This window comes from Scyliorhinus canicula, chromosome 1 (genome assembly GCF_902713615.1).
Source record: "Scyliorhinus canicula chromosome 1, sScyCan1.1, whole genome shotgun sequence".
Classification (NCBI taxonomy): Eukaryota; Metazoa; Chordata; class Chondrichthyes; order Carcharhiniformes; family Scyliorhinidae; genus Scyliorhinus; species Scyliorhinus canicula.
Genome location: NC_052146.1, coordinates 301,982,680 through 301,995,848, shown reverse-complemented (window position 1 = coordinate 301,995,848; position 13,169 = coordinate 301,982,680). Strand labels below are relative to the sequence as shown.

The window sequence follows — 13,169 nt, the reverse complement described above, 5'->3', positions numbered from 1 at the left end:
GTCTTTTTCTTTGTGTGCTGGTGGGAGTGTGGGGGCGTCACATTATTTTATTTTCTCTTCCCTCAATATTGACAGAGCTCCAAGGAGATGCTGCTCACTGCGCACAAGTGACAACGTTCAGCTACGACTAGGCTGTGTTGCTGGCTGTCTGAGTGTGATGACTGCCGTTCACACTCGGCAGCACCAGAGTTAAACGACTGGCTGACCCCGGATGAGAGTTTCCAATCCCGTGGCCTTGGAAGAATCTGCACACTTTGGAGTTCAAGAACTGAAATGTTTCACAAACACTAGCCAAGAGTTTCCAAATTTTTGAAATATTAGTGCCCATTTTTGATTTTGATTTTGATTTTGACTTTGATATTTGATTCTTGATTTTTGATTCGGATTTTTGATTTTTTGATTTTTTTGATTTGATTGATTTATTGTCACATGTACCGAAGTACAGTGAAAAGTATTTTTCTGTGGCCAGGTAAACGTACACCGTAGACAAAAAAGAATAGTAGATAGTTACAGTGAATGCAAAAAAAGTACACAGTACATTGACAAATAAGTAATTAGTTACAGTATGGAACGAGAGCAAAATAACAAAGTAAAATAACAAAGCAAGCGTAGCATAGGGAGTCGTGAATAGTGTTCTTATAGGGCACAGTTCAGTCCGAGGGAGAGTTGTTGAGGAGTCTTGTAGCTGTGGGGAAGAAGCTGTTCCTATGTCTGGATGTGCGGGTCTTCAGACTTCTGTATCTTCTGCCTGATGGAAGGGTCTGGAAGAGGGCAATGCCTGGGTGTGAGGGGTCTCTGACGATGCTGTCTGCCTTCCTGAGGCAGCAGGAGGTGTAGACAGAATCAATGGGAGGGTGGCAAGCTTGTGTGATGCGTTGGACTGAGTTCAGCACACTGCAGTTTCTTGTGATCGTGGGCCAAGCAGTTGCCTTATCAAGCTGTGATGCAGCCGGATAGGATGTTCTCTATGGCACGTCTGTACAGTAATTTTACTTCAGTTTATATGATGCCTAGAAGGTTCAAAGTACCCGCCGAGTAATTAATAGACTCTGTTTGACAACATTACTAAAGCTTTACTCCCAGTTATATGAAACACTCAGGACTAGACATTAGACATAGCCATCACGCATGTATATAATTTGGTTAAGAGTCTTTGATCAGCATTAGTCCCACACTCTATCATGATCTAATTTTTCCATTTTAGAGAATAAAAGGGATTAAAATGATTATTTTCTACCAGTAGATTAATATTTGGGGAGGAAAGGAGCTGGACAATTTTTCGAACTCCAGAAATAAAATTATAGAATCATACAACACAAAGAATCATAGAATTTACAGTGCTAAAGGAGGTCATTCAGCCCATCGAGTCTGCACTGGCCCTTGGAAAGAGCTCCCTACTTAAGCTCACACGTCCACCCTATCCCCGTAATCCAGTAACCCCACCGAACCTATTTGGACACTTGGCCTATTGTGTCTGTGCTGAATCTTTTAAAGCACTAACCAATTAGCCATGCTGCGCCCAGCCCTTTTCTGCAGGAACCCTGCAAATGGTTTCCGTTCAAGCCTACGTATATACTTTCAATTTATGCCTTTTGAGTTAATTGACACACAGGAAACAAGTCGATGCGGGCGGAATCATTGCCCTGGGTGTAGCTCGGTCATGGGTTTGCTTGCGAGCTGGAAAAATAGCCCAGCCTCCTGCACAGGATCTCGAAGACCTCGGCAACGCACAGCAGCACAGTGATGGCAGTGAAGGTGTACATAGCACTGAGGAAAATGGTCTTCTCAAAGTGCTCAGGGACCATGCACTTGGTGATGTTGAAATGCTTATCGAGGGACGTGGCGTTGCAGCGGAACACCGGATGAACCTGGAAGCCAAACAGGTGACTCTGGAGCCAAAAGGCCACAGTCTCCAGGATGATTCTGGACAGGACAGAAATGATGTAGAAGACGGTGAAGGCGGGTCTCTGCAGGATCACCTCTTGGTCAATGTTGCGACAGGCAGCGTGCAGGTGAAACACTGCCCCAGGAACCAAAACAGAGACCAGCTGTAAAGCCCAAAACACCTGAGGAAAAAGACTGCAATGAATCCTTTTTGTTTATGTAAAAATAAGCAACAATGTGGAACATTCCAGCAGTAATATACACATGAAAGCTGACCAAAGGGATTTCACTCAATGGCCGTTTTCAAAACAATATAACAACAGCTACTGCACTCCAAGCACTTTGAATCATTGATAAGGTGTTGATAGCATCGTTCTGAACCAGTAAAATCGACATCCATTTAACTCTGTTTTTTTCCCAAAATGGAACAAATTAAAATCATTAAATTCTCTTAATTGGGGTTATAATAACATCTTGGCTGTGTTACTGGGTTAGCAATCCAGGGACTTGAGTTCAAACTGTACCATGACTACTGGGGAATTTAACTATAATTAATTCAGTAAATCGCAATTAAAAATAATCTTTATTGGTGTCACAAGTAGGCTTTCATTAACACTGCAATGAAGTTACTGTGGAAATTCCCTAGTCGCCACATTCTGGCACCTTTTCGGGTACACAGAGGGAGAATTCAGAATGCCCAATTGACCTAACAAGGTAGTATCAATAATGGTAACCAGGAAAGTACTGGATGCCATAAAAACCCACCTGGCCCACCAGTGCCCTTTATAAAAGGGAATTTATGTCCCTATCTGACCTGGCCTTAATATGATAGCGATATGGGTGACTTTTTTTAAAATTTAGAGTACCCAATTCATTTTTTCCAATTAAGGGGCAATTTAGCATGGCCAATCCACCTACCCTGCAGATATTTGGGGTTGTGGGGGCGAAACCCACGCAGACATGGGGAGAATGTGCAAACTCCACACGGACAGTGACCCAGAGCCGGGATCGAACCTGGGGCCTGGGCGCCATGCGGCTGCAGGGCTAACCCACTGTGCCACCGTGCCGCCCATATGGGTGACTTTTAACTGCCCTCTGCAGTGGCCTAACGGGCCACTCAATTATGTTCAAGGCGGCAACACAGCGCCAACTCAAGGGTGGCTATATAGTTATCGAGCTTTACAGCACAGAAAAAGGCCCTTTGGCCCATCATGTCTGCACCAGCCATCAAGCATAGAACCATAGAATCATAGAATTAACAGTGCTGAAGGAGCCTATTATGCCCATCGAGTCTGCACCGGCTCTTCGAAAGAGCACCCTGCTTAAGCCCACGCTTCCCCCTTATCCCTGTAAACAAACCTAACATTTTGGACACGGAGGGTCAATTTATCACGGCCAATCCACCTAACCTGCACATCTTTGGACTGTGGGAGGAAACCGGAGCACCCAGAGGAAACCCACGCAGACACGGGGAGAAAATGCAACCTCCACACAGTCAGCCAAGGCCGGAATTGAACCCGAGACCCTGGAGCTGTGAGACAGCAGTGCTAACCACTGTGCCACCGTGCCGCCCCTAGCATCTATCTATTCTAATCCAAATTTTCAGCGCTTGGTCTGTAGCCGTGTATATTATGGTGTTTCAATTGCTCATCTAAATGCTTGTGAAATATTGCGAGGGTTCCCACCTCTACCACCCTTCCAGGCGGTGAGTTCCACATTCTCAGCACACTCTGGGTGAAAAGGATTTTCCTCAAATACCCTCAAAATCTCCTGTCCCTTAACTTCAATCAATGCCCCTGGTTATTGGCCCTACTACAAAAGGGGGAAAGTTTCTTCCTATCTACCCTATCTGTGTCCTTCATAATTGTGTACACCTCAATCAGATCCCCGCGCAGTCTTCTCTGCTCCAAGGAAAACAACTCCAGCCTATCCCGCCCCTATCCTCAAAGCTGAAAAGCTACAACTCAGGCAACATCCTGCTGAATCTCCTCTGCACCCTTTTTAGTGCAATCACATCCTTCCTGTGGCCGGTAACTCCCGGCCTTGCCAACAATGGCTGTGTCCCTTATATGAATTTTTGAAAAAATGTTTTGAGAAGCAAATGTGAAATTTGAAATTGCAATTTGTGAAATGACTTCCCCAAACACTAAAGAAAGATTCACATTCATATGGCACCTCCCACAGCCCCAGGGCATTCCACAGTGCTTCACAGCCAGCGAAGTGCTGCTGAAGATTTGAAAGGGAGAGAAATACAAGTCAATTTGCGCGTAGCAAGCTCCCACGTTGAAAAAGATGAACACATCTCTACAAGAGATGCTGGCTGAGTGGTGTATTTGGCCAGGACTCTCCTGCTCATCTTCAAAAGTGCTGCAGGGTCTATTACGACCACTGGAGAGAGCAAATCAGAGAATCATAGAACTTGCAGTGCAGAAGGAGGCCATTCGGCGCATCGGGTCCACTCCAGCCCTTGGAAACTGGGCTTTGGATCTGAAATATGGCATGTCAGACAATGCAGCATCACTGTGGCTAATACACACCAAGGTATTAACTCAGTAAACGGCCAACTGACAGGCCCCAACCATAACACAATACTTCATAGGAGCGCAATCGTGTTGCTGGACTAATAAATTGATAGACATAGGAACATAGGAAGAGAAGAATTAGGAGCTGAAGTAGTCCATTCAGCTCCTCGAGCCTGCTCCACCATTCAATAAGATCATGGCTGGTCTGGTTGTAAACTCAACTCCACTTTCTTTCCTATCCCTGATAACATTTGCCTCCCTTTTCAATCAAGAATCTAACACTGCCTTAGAAATATTCAATGACCCCCACCTCCACTGCTCTCTGGGGAAGCAAGTTCCAAAGATTCATGTCCCTCTGAGAGACAAAATGTCTTCTCAATTCTGTCTTAAATGGGAGTCATCTTATTTAAACTCCCCTCGCTCTAGACTCTCCCACAAGGAGATACATCCTCTCAGTGCTCACCTTGTCAAGTCCCCTCAGGATCCTGGACATTTCAATCAGATCATCTCTTATTCTAAGCGCCAATAGATACAAGCCCAACCTTTTCTTATTGGGATCACCCATTCATCCCAGGAATCAGTCAAGGGAATCTTCTTGAAACTGTTTCTAATGCATTGATGTTACTTCTTGAATAAGGAGATCCAAACTATACACAGCAGCTAGGAGCAGTCTCACCAATACCTTCCACAACTGTAGCAAAACATCCCTACTTTTTCTACACCAGAATGTTGCCTGGCTTGAACATTTCAGTTATAAAGAGAGGTTGTATAGGCTTGGGTCACATTCTCTGCAGCGGAGAAGGCTGAGGGTGTGATCTGATCGAGGTGGACAAGATTATGAGGGGCATGGACAGGGTGGATAGGGAGCAGCTGTTTCCGCTAGTTGAAGGGTCAGTTACGAGAGGACAAATGTTCAAAGTGAGGAATGGGAGGTTTCGGGGGGGATTGTTGGAAAAGCCTTTTTTACATTGAGGGTGGTGACGGTCTGGAACACATTGCCTAGAAGGGTGGTAGAGGCGGGATGCCTCACATCCTTTACAAAGTACCTGGATGAGTAAGTACTTGGCACACTATAACATTCAAGGCTATGGGCCAAGTGCTGGCAAGTGGGATTAGGTGTGCAGATCAGGTGCAGACTCGATGGGCTGAAGGGCCTCTTCTACACTGTCATTCTGCGATTTTATGTTCCATTCCTTTTGCAATAAACAACAACACTTCATTTGGCTTCCTAATCACTTGCTCTACCTGCGCACTACCATTTTGTGACTCATGTACCAGGACACCCAGATCCCTCTGTAGCTCAGAGTTCTATCATCTTTCTCCACTTAATAATATTCTACTTTTTTATTCTTCCGACCAAAGTGGACAAGTTCACATTTTCCCACGTTATACCCCATCTGCTAAATTGTTGCCCACTCACTTAACTCATCTATATATCCTTACGTCCTCTTCACAACTTACTTTCCCACCTATCTTTGTGTCATCAGCAAATTTAGCAACCATATATTCAGTCCCATTTTTCAAGATATTAACATGGATTGTAAATAGTTGGGGTCCAAACATTGGTCCCCTTGGCATTTTGCCAGCCTGAAAAAGACCCATTTTCTGTTAGCTCACCAATCCTCAATTGGACTGCTGATCCAGAATTCTGAGTTCAAATCCCAACAATGGTGATGAATAGAAAATTGACCCCAAAACTGTTGATTTATAAAAGCACAGCTGGTTCACGAATATCCTTTGGGGAAGGAAACTAACCAGCATTATCTAGTCCGGCATGTGTGTGACTCCAGTCTCCACAGAAACATGGTCAAGTCTTAACTATCCAGTGGCGTTGTGGGGCAAGGCACACAAATGGTTAGCACTGTTGCTTCACAACGCCAGAGTCCCAGGTTCGATCCCCAGCTTGGGTCACTGTCTGTGCAGAGTCTGCATGTTCTCCCCGTGTCTGCGTGTGTTTCCTCCGGGTGCTCCGGTTTCCTCCCACAAATCCTGAAAGATATGCTGTTAGATGAATTGGACATTCTGAATTCTTCCTCACTGCACCCGAAAAGGTGCCGGAGCGACTAGGGGATTTTCTTGTGACACTAATAAAGATTATTATCCGAAGAATGGATTGGGAAGAAAGAAATACATATGTAGAGGAGCAAAGAATGAACCAAGTTCAACGTGTTTACCTGTGGGGTGACAGGTCGGAACTGATTGTAACAGAAGAGATTTAACTCTCTCCTGTCTGGGTCACAGCTGAAATGTAAAGCTTCATTTCCATAGACAGCGAATCCTAACACTCCCAGAAAGAACATACGGACCGAGCCGAAGAACAGGGTGTGGAACTGACCAATCACAGTCGGAGGCCTCAGCTAAACAGGGGAGGTGAAAACAGACACATAACAAAACTTAGTCACACAAAGGTTAACCAGAAAGTACTAAAAGCGTTTAATATGCTGATTGTTGTTTCATACTTACACATCCTTCATAGAAATTTCGAATATAATTTAAAGACATGTTACCCAGCACAAATATAATGGGGCAAACCGCTCACACCAGTTATTGCCAGCCCCAGATAAAGCTGGACACTACCTCCGTCGCTCCGCACTTTCAGCGAAAAGCTCCTGTCCTTTGCATTTCTCTCTGAGAGAGAGAGAGGGTCAGGCTGTCAACTGGGCCTCTGGACCCAACCAGACTCACCGAGGGGGAAAAAAAAACAAACAACAAAGAAAATAAACACAACAGAAAGATGGAAACAAAGGGCAAGGGAGCATGTGGCCTCTCCCCTAATCCTTTCTGATTCATCACACAGCACAGCTCAAAACCAAATGACTATAGAATGGGGAGAGGAACAAAAAGAGAGAGAAAGAGATGGAGATGGCAGTGAACGGTAGGAGCTATTACTAACTTGAGATCAAATATAGCCAAATGTATCACATGGGCTGTCCCCCAATTGATTCAAGTTGTTGAACAGTTCTCCTTCCTAAATTAACTATTTACAATCCCTACTGTGCAGAAAGAGCTATGTTGCCCATCAGGTCTGTACCGACCATGGGGAAGATCCACTACCTCACCCACCCAGCCTTATTCCCGCAACCTGACCTGTACATCTTTGGATTGTGGGTGGAAACCGGAGCACCATGGAGGAAACCCACGCAGGCACGGGGAGAGGTGCAACTTTCACACAGTCACCCAAGGCCGGAATTGATCTCGGGCCCCTGGCGCTGTGAGGCAGCAGTGCTAAAAACTGTGCCAGCGTGCCGCCACAGTGCCGCCCAAGTTCTCCCGAGCTATCATCGTCAAGGGATCAAAGTATATTGGGGGGGTGGGGGAACAGGGTATTAAAGTTGATGATTGGCCGTGATCAAAATGAATGGCGGAGCAGGCACGAAGGGCTGAATGGCCTCCTCCTGCTTCTATTTTCCATGTATATTTCTATGTATCAAAGTAATAATGACATTGAGAATTGCACGTCAAAGTAGTAGACCTCTCATTTACCCCGTCAGTCAACCTGTCCCGTTCATCAACATTCTTAACAGGTGGGCAAGGGCGGGTAATACCCAAACCTCATTTACCCTATTTTGATAATAGCAAAATACTGCGGGTACTGGAGATATGGGATGAGGTTTTCCGTTCCCTGACGCCGATTTCATAATCGGCGATCGGACGGAGAATCCTTTTTGACGCCGAAATCGGGGGTTGCGCCTGTTTGACGCAGGTTTCGTGTGCTCTGCCCCCTCATCGCGGCACGCGCCGCACACCGTTGGGACAGCCTCAGTGTGTCACCTGAAGGCCCTCCCCCAATGCTCCACCCCAAATGGGCCGGGTTCACGACGGCGCGGTTCGCCCATGGTCTTACCGTGCGGGAACCCGGCGTGGCACCTGCGGACTGTGTCCAGCGCCGCCACAGTTGGGTGGGAGCCATGCTGCTGGCCAGGAGCAGGGGGGGGGGGGGGGGGCTGCTTCCGCGAGTGGTTGGGGGGGGGATTGGTAGAGGGTGGGCAGGGAGCGCTATCTGGCAGGTCAGGTCCGTGGGCATGGCCGGCGCCATGTTTTACGGTGCGACCGCTGCAGATCGTCGCCGTGCCCTTGCACGGCCACGGGCCTGCCCATTCCCCAGACGTTTATTTTGTGGAGGCCGGGCGTTTTACCTGGCCCCTCAACAGTCGCAGGATCGCTCAAGAGCTTCGGCGATTTTTTTCCACGTAAAGCGCCACAGATACTCCGCACTCAGCCTCGGAATCGGAGAATCCGGTCCCTGAAATAGAAAGAGAGACAGTGCTGGATAAACTCAGCTGGTCTGCCAGTATTGGTGGAGAAAGAAGCAGGTTTGGAGTCCATTGCTTCTGTTGGGAGGACTTCAAAGCTGGTTTTCTCTGCACAGATGTTGCCAGACCTGCCGAGTCCCCCCCCCCCCCCCCCCCCACCCCCCACCCCCCAGCACTTTCTGACCTTTCTTTGATATTGAGTGAATGGTACAATTACATCAGCAGGCGGTTAACCATCACCAGTGTTGATGTGGAGACTGGAGTCACACCTACAGTCTGGACTCCATAACGATGGCTGGTTCCCTTCCCCCAACCAAGTTATGATGTGGAGATGCCGGCGTTGGACTGGGGCGAGCACGGTAAGAAGTCTTACAGCACCAGGTTAAAGTCCAACAGGTCTGTTTCAAACACTAGCTTTCGGAGCGCAGCTCCTTCCTGGGGTGGATGAGGAAGTTGTGTTTGTACTGGTCCACTCTTCCACTGTCAATTTTAGGTTTATCACCCAGGGTGGGGTTGGAGCTTGGGGTTGAGGATCCACGGTTGATTTATTAATCCAACAACACCTCTCGGTACAATATCCCGAATCCATCACCCACTGAATCTGTGGACTCTGTGGATAATGGTCTGCAAGTGAGTGATTGGGAAGAAAGTGAGGGAGTGAAATGTCTGGCTTTGCTAACCGGGGGGGGGGGGGGGGGGGGTGACTGCCTGTCGCGCTGTGCAGAAAGGAGGGATGAAGTATTATTCCCACCACTCCAGGGCGTCCCAAAACTCCCCCCAGCGATTTTACTGTTTTGGTTAATGTTGTGGGTCGGACGTTATTACCGGATGTTCCCGCACAAGGTTCATTTTGGACTCGAAACCTTAACCCTGCCTCTCCCGCCACAAATGCTGCCGAGTTTAATTTTCTGTCCATATTATTTATTTATGAACAGGGGTCAGCCTTAAACGTCCAACCTCAGAGCAGACAGTATCTCATCAGAACAACACGGTCCAGAATGAAACCGCTGCTCGGAATTTTAACACCCGGTTGGAAATTATTTCCAAACCCAGAATTGGACTATTCTGAATGTTGATGAACTGGCGTTGGAATATTTCCTCGGGTTTGCATACACAAGTCTGCTTGTCTCTAAATATTGACACCTCGCTGTTCCCCTAATATGCGCCTGGTGGCGTCTCAGGAATTCCTTGTTCATGGTTAGTTGGGGTTTTGCAGTTGAATAAAGAGAACAAGAATGCACACACCAACCCGAGTCCAGACGAAGCGTTCAGGCCTCCCCATTCGCCAGCCGCACCTCTCCTCATGTCACGATTCAGGTTGTGACAGAGCTGCCTGACCAAGGGACCTCAGCCATCAGCCAGCTCTCCTCTCTCTCTGCCCTTTGATACTGGCAGTGGGGCAAGTGAATGAAATTGACCAGGCAGAGTGTGGTCATGTAACTAACATAGGCCTCCACCCTGGGGCGGGGGGCATGCACAACACCAAACAATGGAACAAAAACAAAGTGACAAACATCAACATTGAAAGTCATTTATTGTACTCCACGCCCACTCCATTGTGGTTAACTGCAGTGTGCCAGCTGGGCATTACCCAGTTCTGGATTGTGTTTTTTGCAGATTGGTGTTCAATAGGTGGTGGAACTCACTCCCAGTCTTGAAAGAACTTTTAACGGAACAATCCACATCTGCGTTCCGTCCCCTCACTCTCTGGGAAGACCTGATGTGGAGATGCCGGCGTTGGACTGGGGTGAGCACAGTAAGAAGTCTTACAACACCAGGTTAAAGTCCAACAGGTTTGTTTCAAACACGAGCTTTCGGAGCACGGCTCCTTCTTCAGGTGAATGTCTCTGGGAAGAGATACATCTACGTACCCATCCCCAGGAACCCAGGAGACTTAAATACCAGCTGCAACATGCAAAGCTGAGACCACCAAGTGAGTGTGAAGGGAAACAGGTGGGGCTAAACTGGCGAAAACCGGGCCATTTACCAGCCACAAGCTTCCTGCAGCTTGTCTAGTTTGGACTATTAAATAGAATATAAACACCAACCAAAATTAATCCGGAAGAATAACAGTCCAGATTATAGATTAGCCCTCATCATGTTTCATTGGGGCAGCATGGTAGCACAGTGGTTAACACTGTTGCTTCACAGCTCCAGGGTCACAGGTTCGATTCCCGGCTTGGGTCACTGTCTGTGCAGAGTCTGCACGTTCTCCCTGTGTCAGTGTGGGCTTCCTCCGGGTGCTCCGGTTTCCTCCCACAAGTCCCGAAAGACGTGCTGAGTGAGCTTGTGGATTGCCCCCACACCCCCACCCATGGGAAATATCACCCCACACACATGGGCACAACCGCCCCCCCCTCCTCAAATGGGGGCACCCCATTATGGGGTCCCTGGGAGTCTCCCCTCTTCAAGCTCCCACACCCTCCAGGACCCCCACCTGTCACCCCCCCCCCAACTGCCCAGAGGTGCTTACTTCCCTGCCATACACCCCTCCACCCTTCAAAATCCCTCTCCAATCTCCTTTCCTGTGCATCGCCCCCTCAGGCCATGACTCTTGGCACTGCCACCCAAGCAGTGCCAGGGTGGCAGTGCCAAGGTGCCTGCAGGAGAGGGGGAGGGCCTGGGAGGCAACCTGCATGAACCCTGACCACCGAGGGGGTCTCCGCTGGCCAGGGAGACCTCCCAGGGGCCATTCCACCGGTTCCCAATTGTGTGGACCAGTATTGAAAGGTGCCAGGCTGCAGCCTCACTGGACAGGTTGGTAGATCACAGGAGGCCAGTAGATATCAAGTGAACTTGCCTAATAGGTTTAAAGCCTACTTAGCAGCGTGCCAGTTGGTCATTTGCAGGGGCTGTTTAGCACACTGGGCTAAATCGCTGGCGTTGAAAGCAGACCAAGGCAGGCCAGCGGCACGGTTCGATTCCCGTAACAGCCTCCCCGAACAGGCGCCAGAATGTGGCGACTGGGGGCTTTTCACAGTGACTTCATTTGAAGCCTACTCGTGACAATAAGCGATTTTCATTTTCACTTTTCACGCCCCTTTAGTACAATGCGACCACAAAATCACACCCATAATGTGTGCTGGGGAAAAGATTCATGCTACAAACAGGTGAGGAGGAACAGAATGGATCCTCTGAAGCACAGATGGCACGACATGATAGGGTAAAACCTAAAGTGAAAACGAATTACCGCAAAAGCAACTTTATTGTGTAATCTCGTAGACTACACCAAGCCCCCTCAACACTCACAGAAAGAAACATAGAAAAAATAGGAGCAAGAGGAGGCCATTCGGCCCTTCGAGCCCGCTCCACCATTCATTATGATCATGTCTGATCATCCAACTCAATAGTCTGATCCCGGTTACCCCCATATCCTTTGATCTCCTTCACCCTAAGTGCTATATCTAACTGCTTCTTGAAACCCTACAATGTTTTGGACTCAACTACTTCCTGTGGTGATGAAATCGACAGGCCGTTCACTCTCTGGGTGAAGACATTTCTCCTCATCTCTCTCCTAAATGGTCTAACCTGAATCCTCAGACTGTGCCCCCTGGTTCTGGACACACCCACCATGGGGAACATCCTTCCTGCATCTACCCTGTCCAGTCCTGTTAGAATCTTATAGGTTTCAATGAGATTTCTCCTTCATTCTTCTGACGTCCAGCAAATACAATCCTAACTGATTCAGTCTCTCCTCGTATGTAAGTCCTGCCATCCCAGGATTCAGTCTGGTAAACCTTTGCTGTACTCCCTGTAGAGTAAGAACATCCTTCCTCAGATAAGGAGACCAAAACTGCACACAATATTCCAGGTGTGGCCTCACCGTGGCCCTGTATAATTGATCCTGTACTGGAAACCTCTTGCAATGAAGGACAGCACCATTTGCCTCCTTTACCGCCTACTGCACCTGCATGCTTACCTTCAGTGGCTGGTGCACGAGGGCATCCAGGTCGGGGGTGGGCCGATCCGCGGGCAGGGGCCACTTTGTCAGTGTTTGGGGGCTCTGTTAGGGGGTGGTCCGGGACGCGCCAGCCGGCCAAAGGGGTAACTATTTCACAGGCTGGGTCCGCGAGCGGCCGGTACAATGGTGCACGGTGCGGCCGCGGACCCGGCAATTCTCTGGGCTGTTATGGCAGCTGGAGACGGGTGCTCTACGCTGCCTTGATGCTAGCCTGCAGCCAAATGGAGGATTGGTGGCCATTTTACGCCATTTCCTCTGCTGTAAAACACCACCGTTCCCATGCCGGCGTGGAGACATAGCCTCAAAATCGGAGAATCCAGCCCACTGTATCCACTTCGCGCAATGTGTTCTCCTCTACATTGGGGATAAATGTAGACTGGGTGGCCAGCTGGTGGATCGGCTTCATTCAGTTTGCATATGTGAGGCCAAGTGCCCTGTCGTTTTAACTCTTCACCTTGCTCCCATTCTCACCTCAGCCCCCTGCAGGGTATATGACTGTGTGGTAGTATGACTAGTGGTATTACGGTACCTTCAGAGGTGAGCTGCCAT

At 48.3% G+C, this 13,169-nt stretch overlaps 1 protein-coding gene across 4 annotated transcripts; it reads right to left on the bottom strand.

The window, feature by feature from the left end:
- Positions 1 to 842: 842 nt before the first annotated feature.
- Positions 843 to 10,033, bottom strand: gje1 (gap junction protein epsilon 1). Of its 4 annotated transcripts, XM_038819656.1 has the most exons (4): positions 8,844 to 8,957; positions 8,543 to 8,649; positions 6,581 to 6,763; positions 843 to 2,066 (listed from the first exon to the last, which is right to left on the bottom strand). In XM_038819656.1, exons 3-4 carry the CDS (start codon positions 6,704 to 6,706, stop codon positions 1,659 to 1,661), a joined length of 534 nt encoding a protein of 177 aa, XP_038675584.1. In that variant the 5' UTR covers positions 6,707 to 6,763; positions 8,543 to 8,649; positions 8,844 to 8,957; the 3' UTR covers positions 843 to 1,658. The 4 variants fall into 4 exon arrangements, with proteins under 4 accessions (XP_038675584.1, XP_038675558.1, XP_038675575.1 ...); XM_038819630.1 differs by lacking the exons at positions 8,543 to 8,649; positions 8,844 to 8,957 and adding an exon at positions 9,905 to 10,033; XM_038819647.1 differs by lacking the exons at positions 8,543 to 8,649; positions 8,844 to 8,957 and adding an exon at positions 9,909 to 10,010.
- Between the last annotated feature and the right edge of the window lie 3,136 nt (positions 10,034 to 13,169).

Bases quoted from the DNA above. Each gene is read 5' to 3' on its own strand.
- gje1 (XM_038819630.1), bottom strand. From the start codon at position 9,964: ATGAGGAGAGGTGCGGCTGGCGAATGGGGAGGCCTGAACGCTTCGTCT. The intron at 6,764-9,904 runs GTGTGTGCATTC...TCCCCTGTTTAG, and splicing joins CTTCGTCTGGACTCGGGTTG to CTGAGGCCTCCGACTGTGAT. The intron at 2,067-6,580 runs GTAAACACGTTG...CTTTTTCCTCAG, and splicing joins TCCGACCTGTCACCCCACAG to GTGTTTTGGGCTTTACAGCT.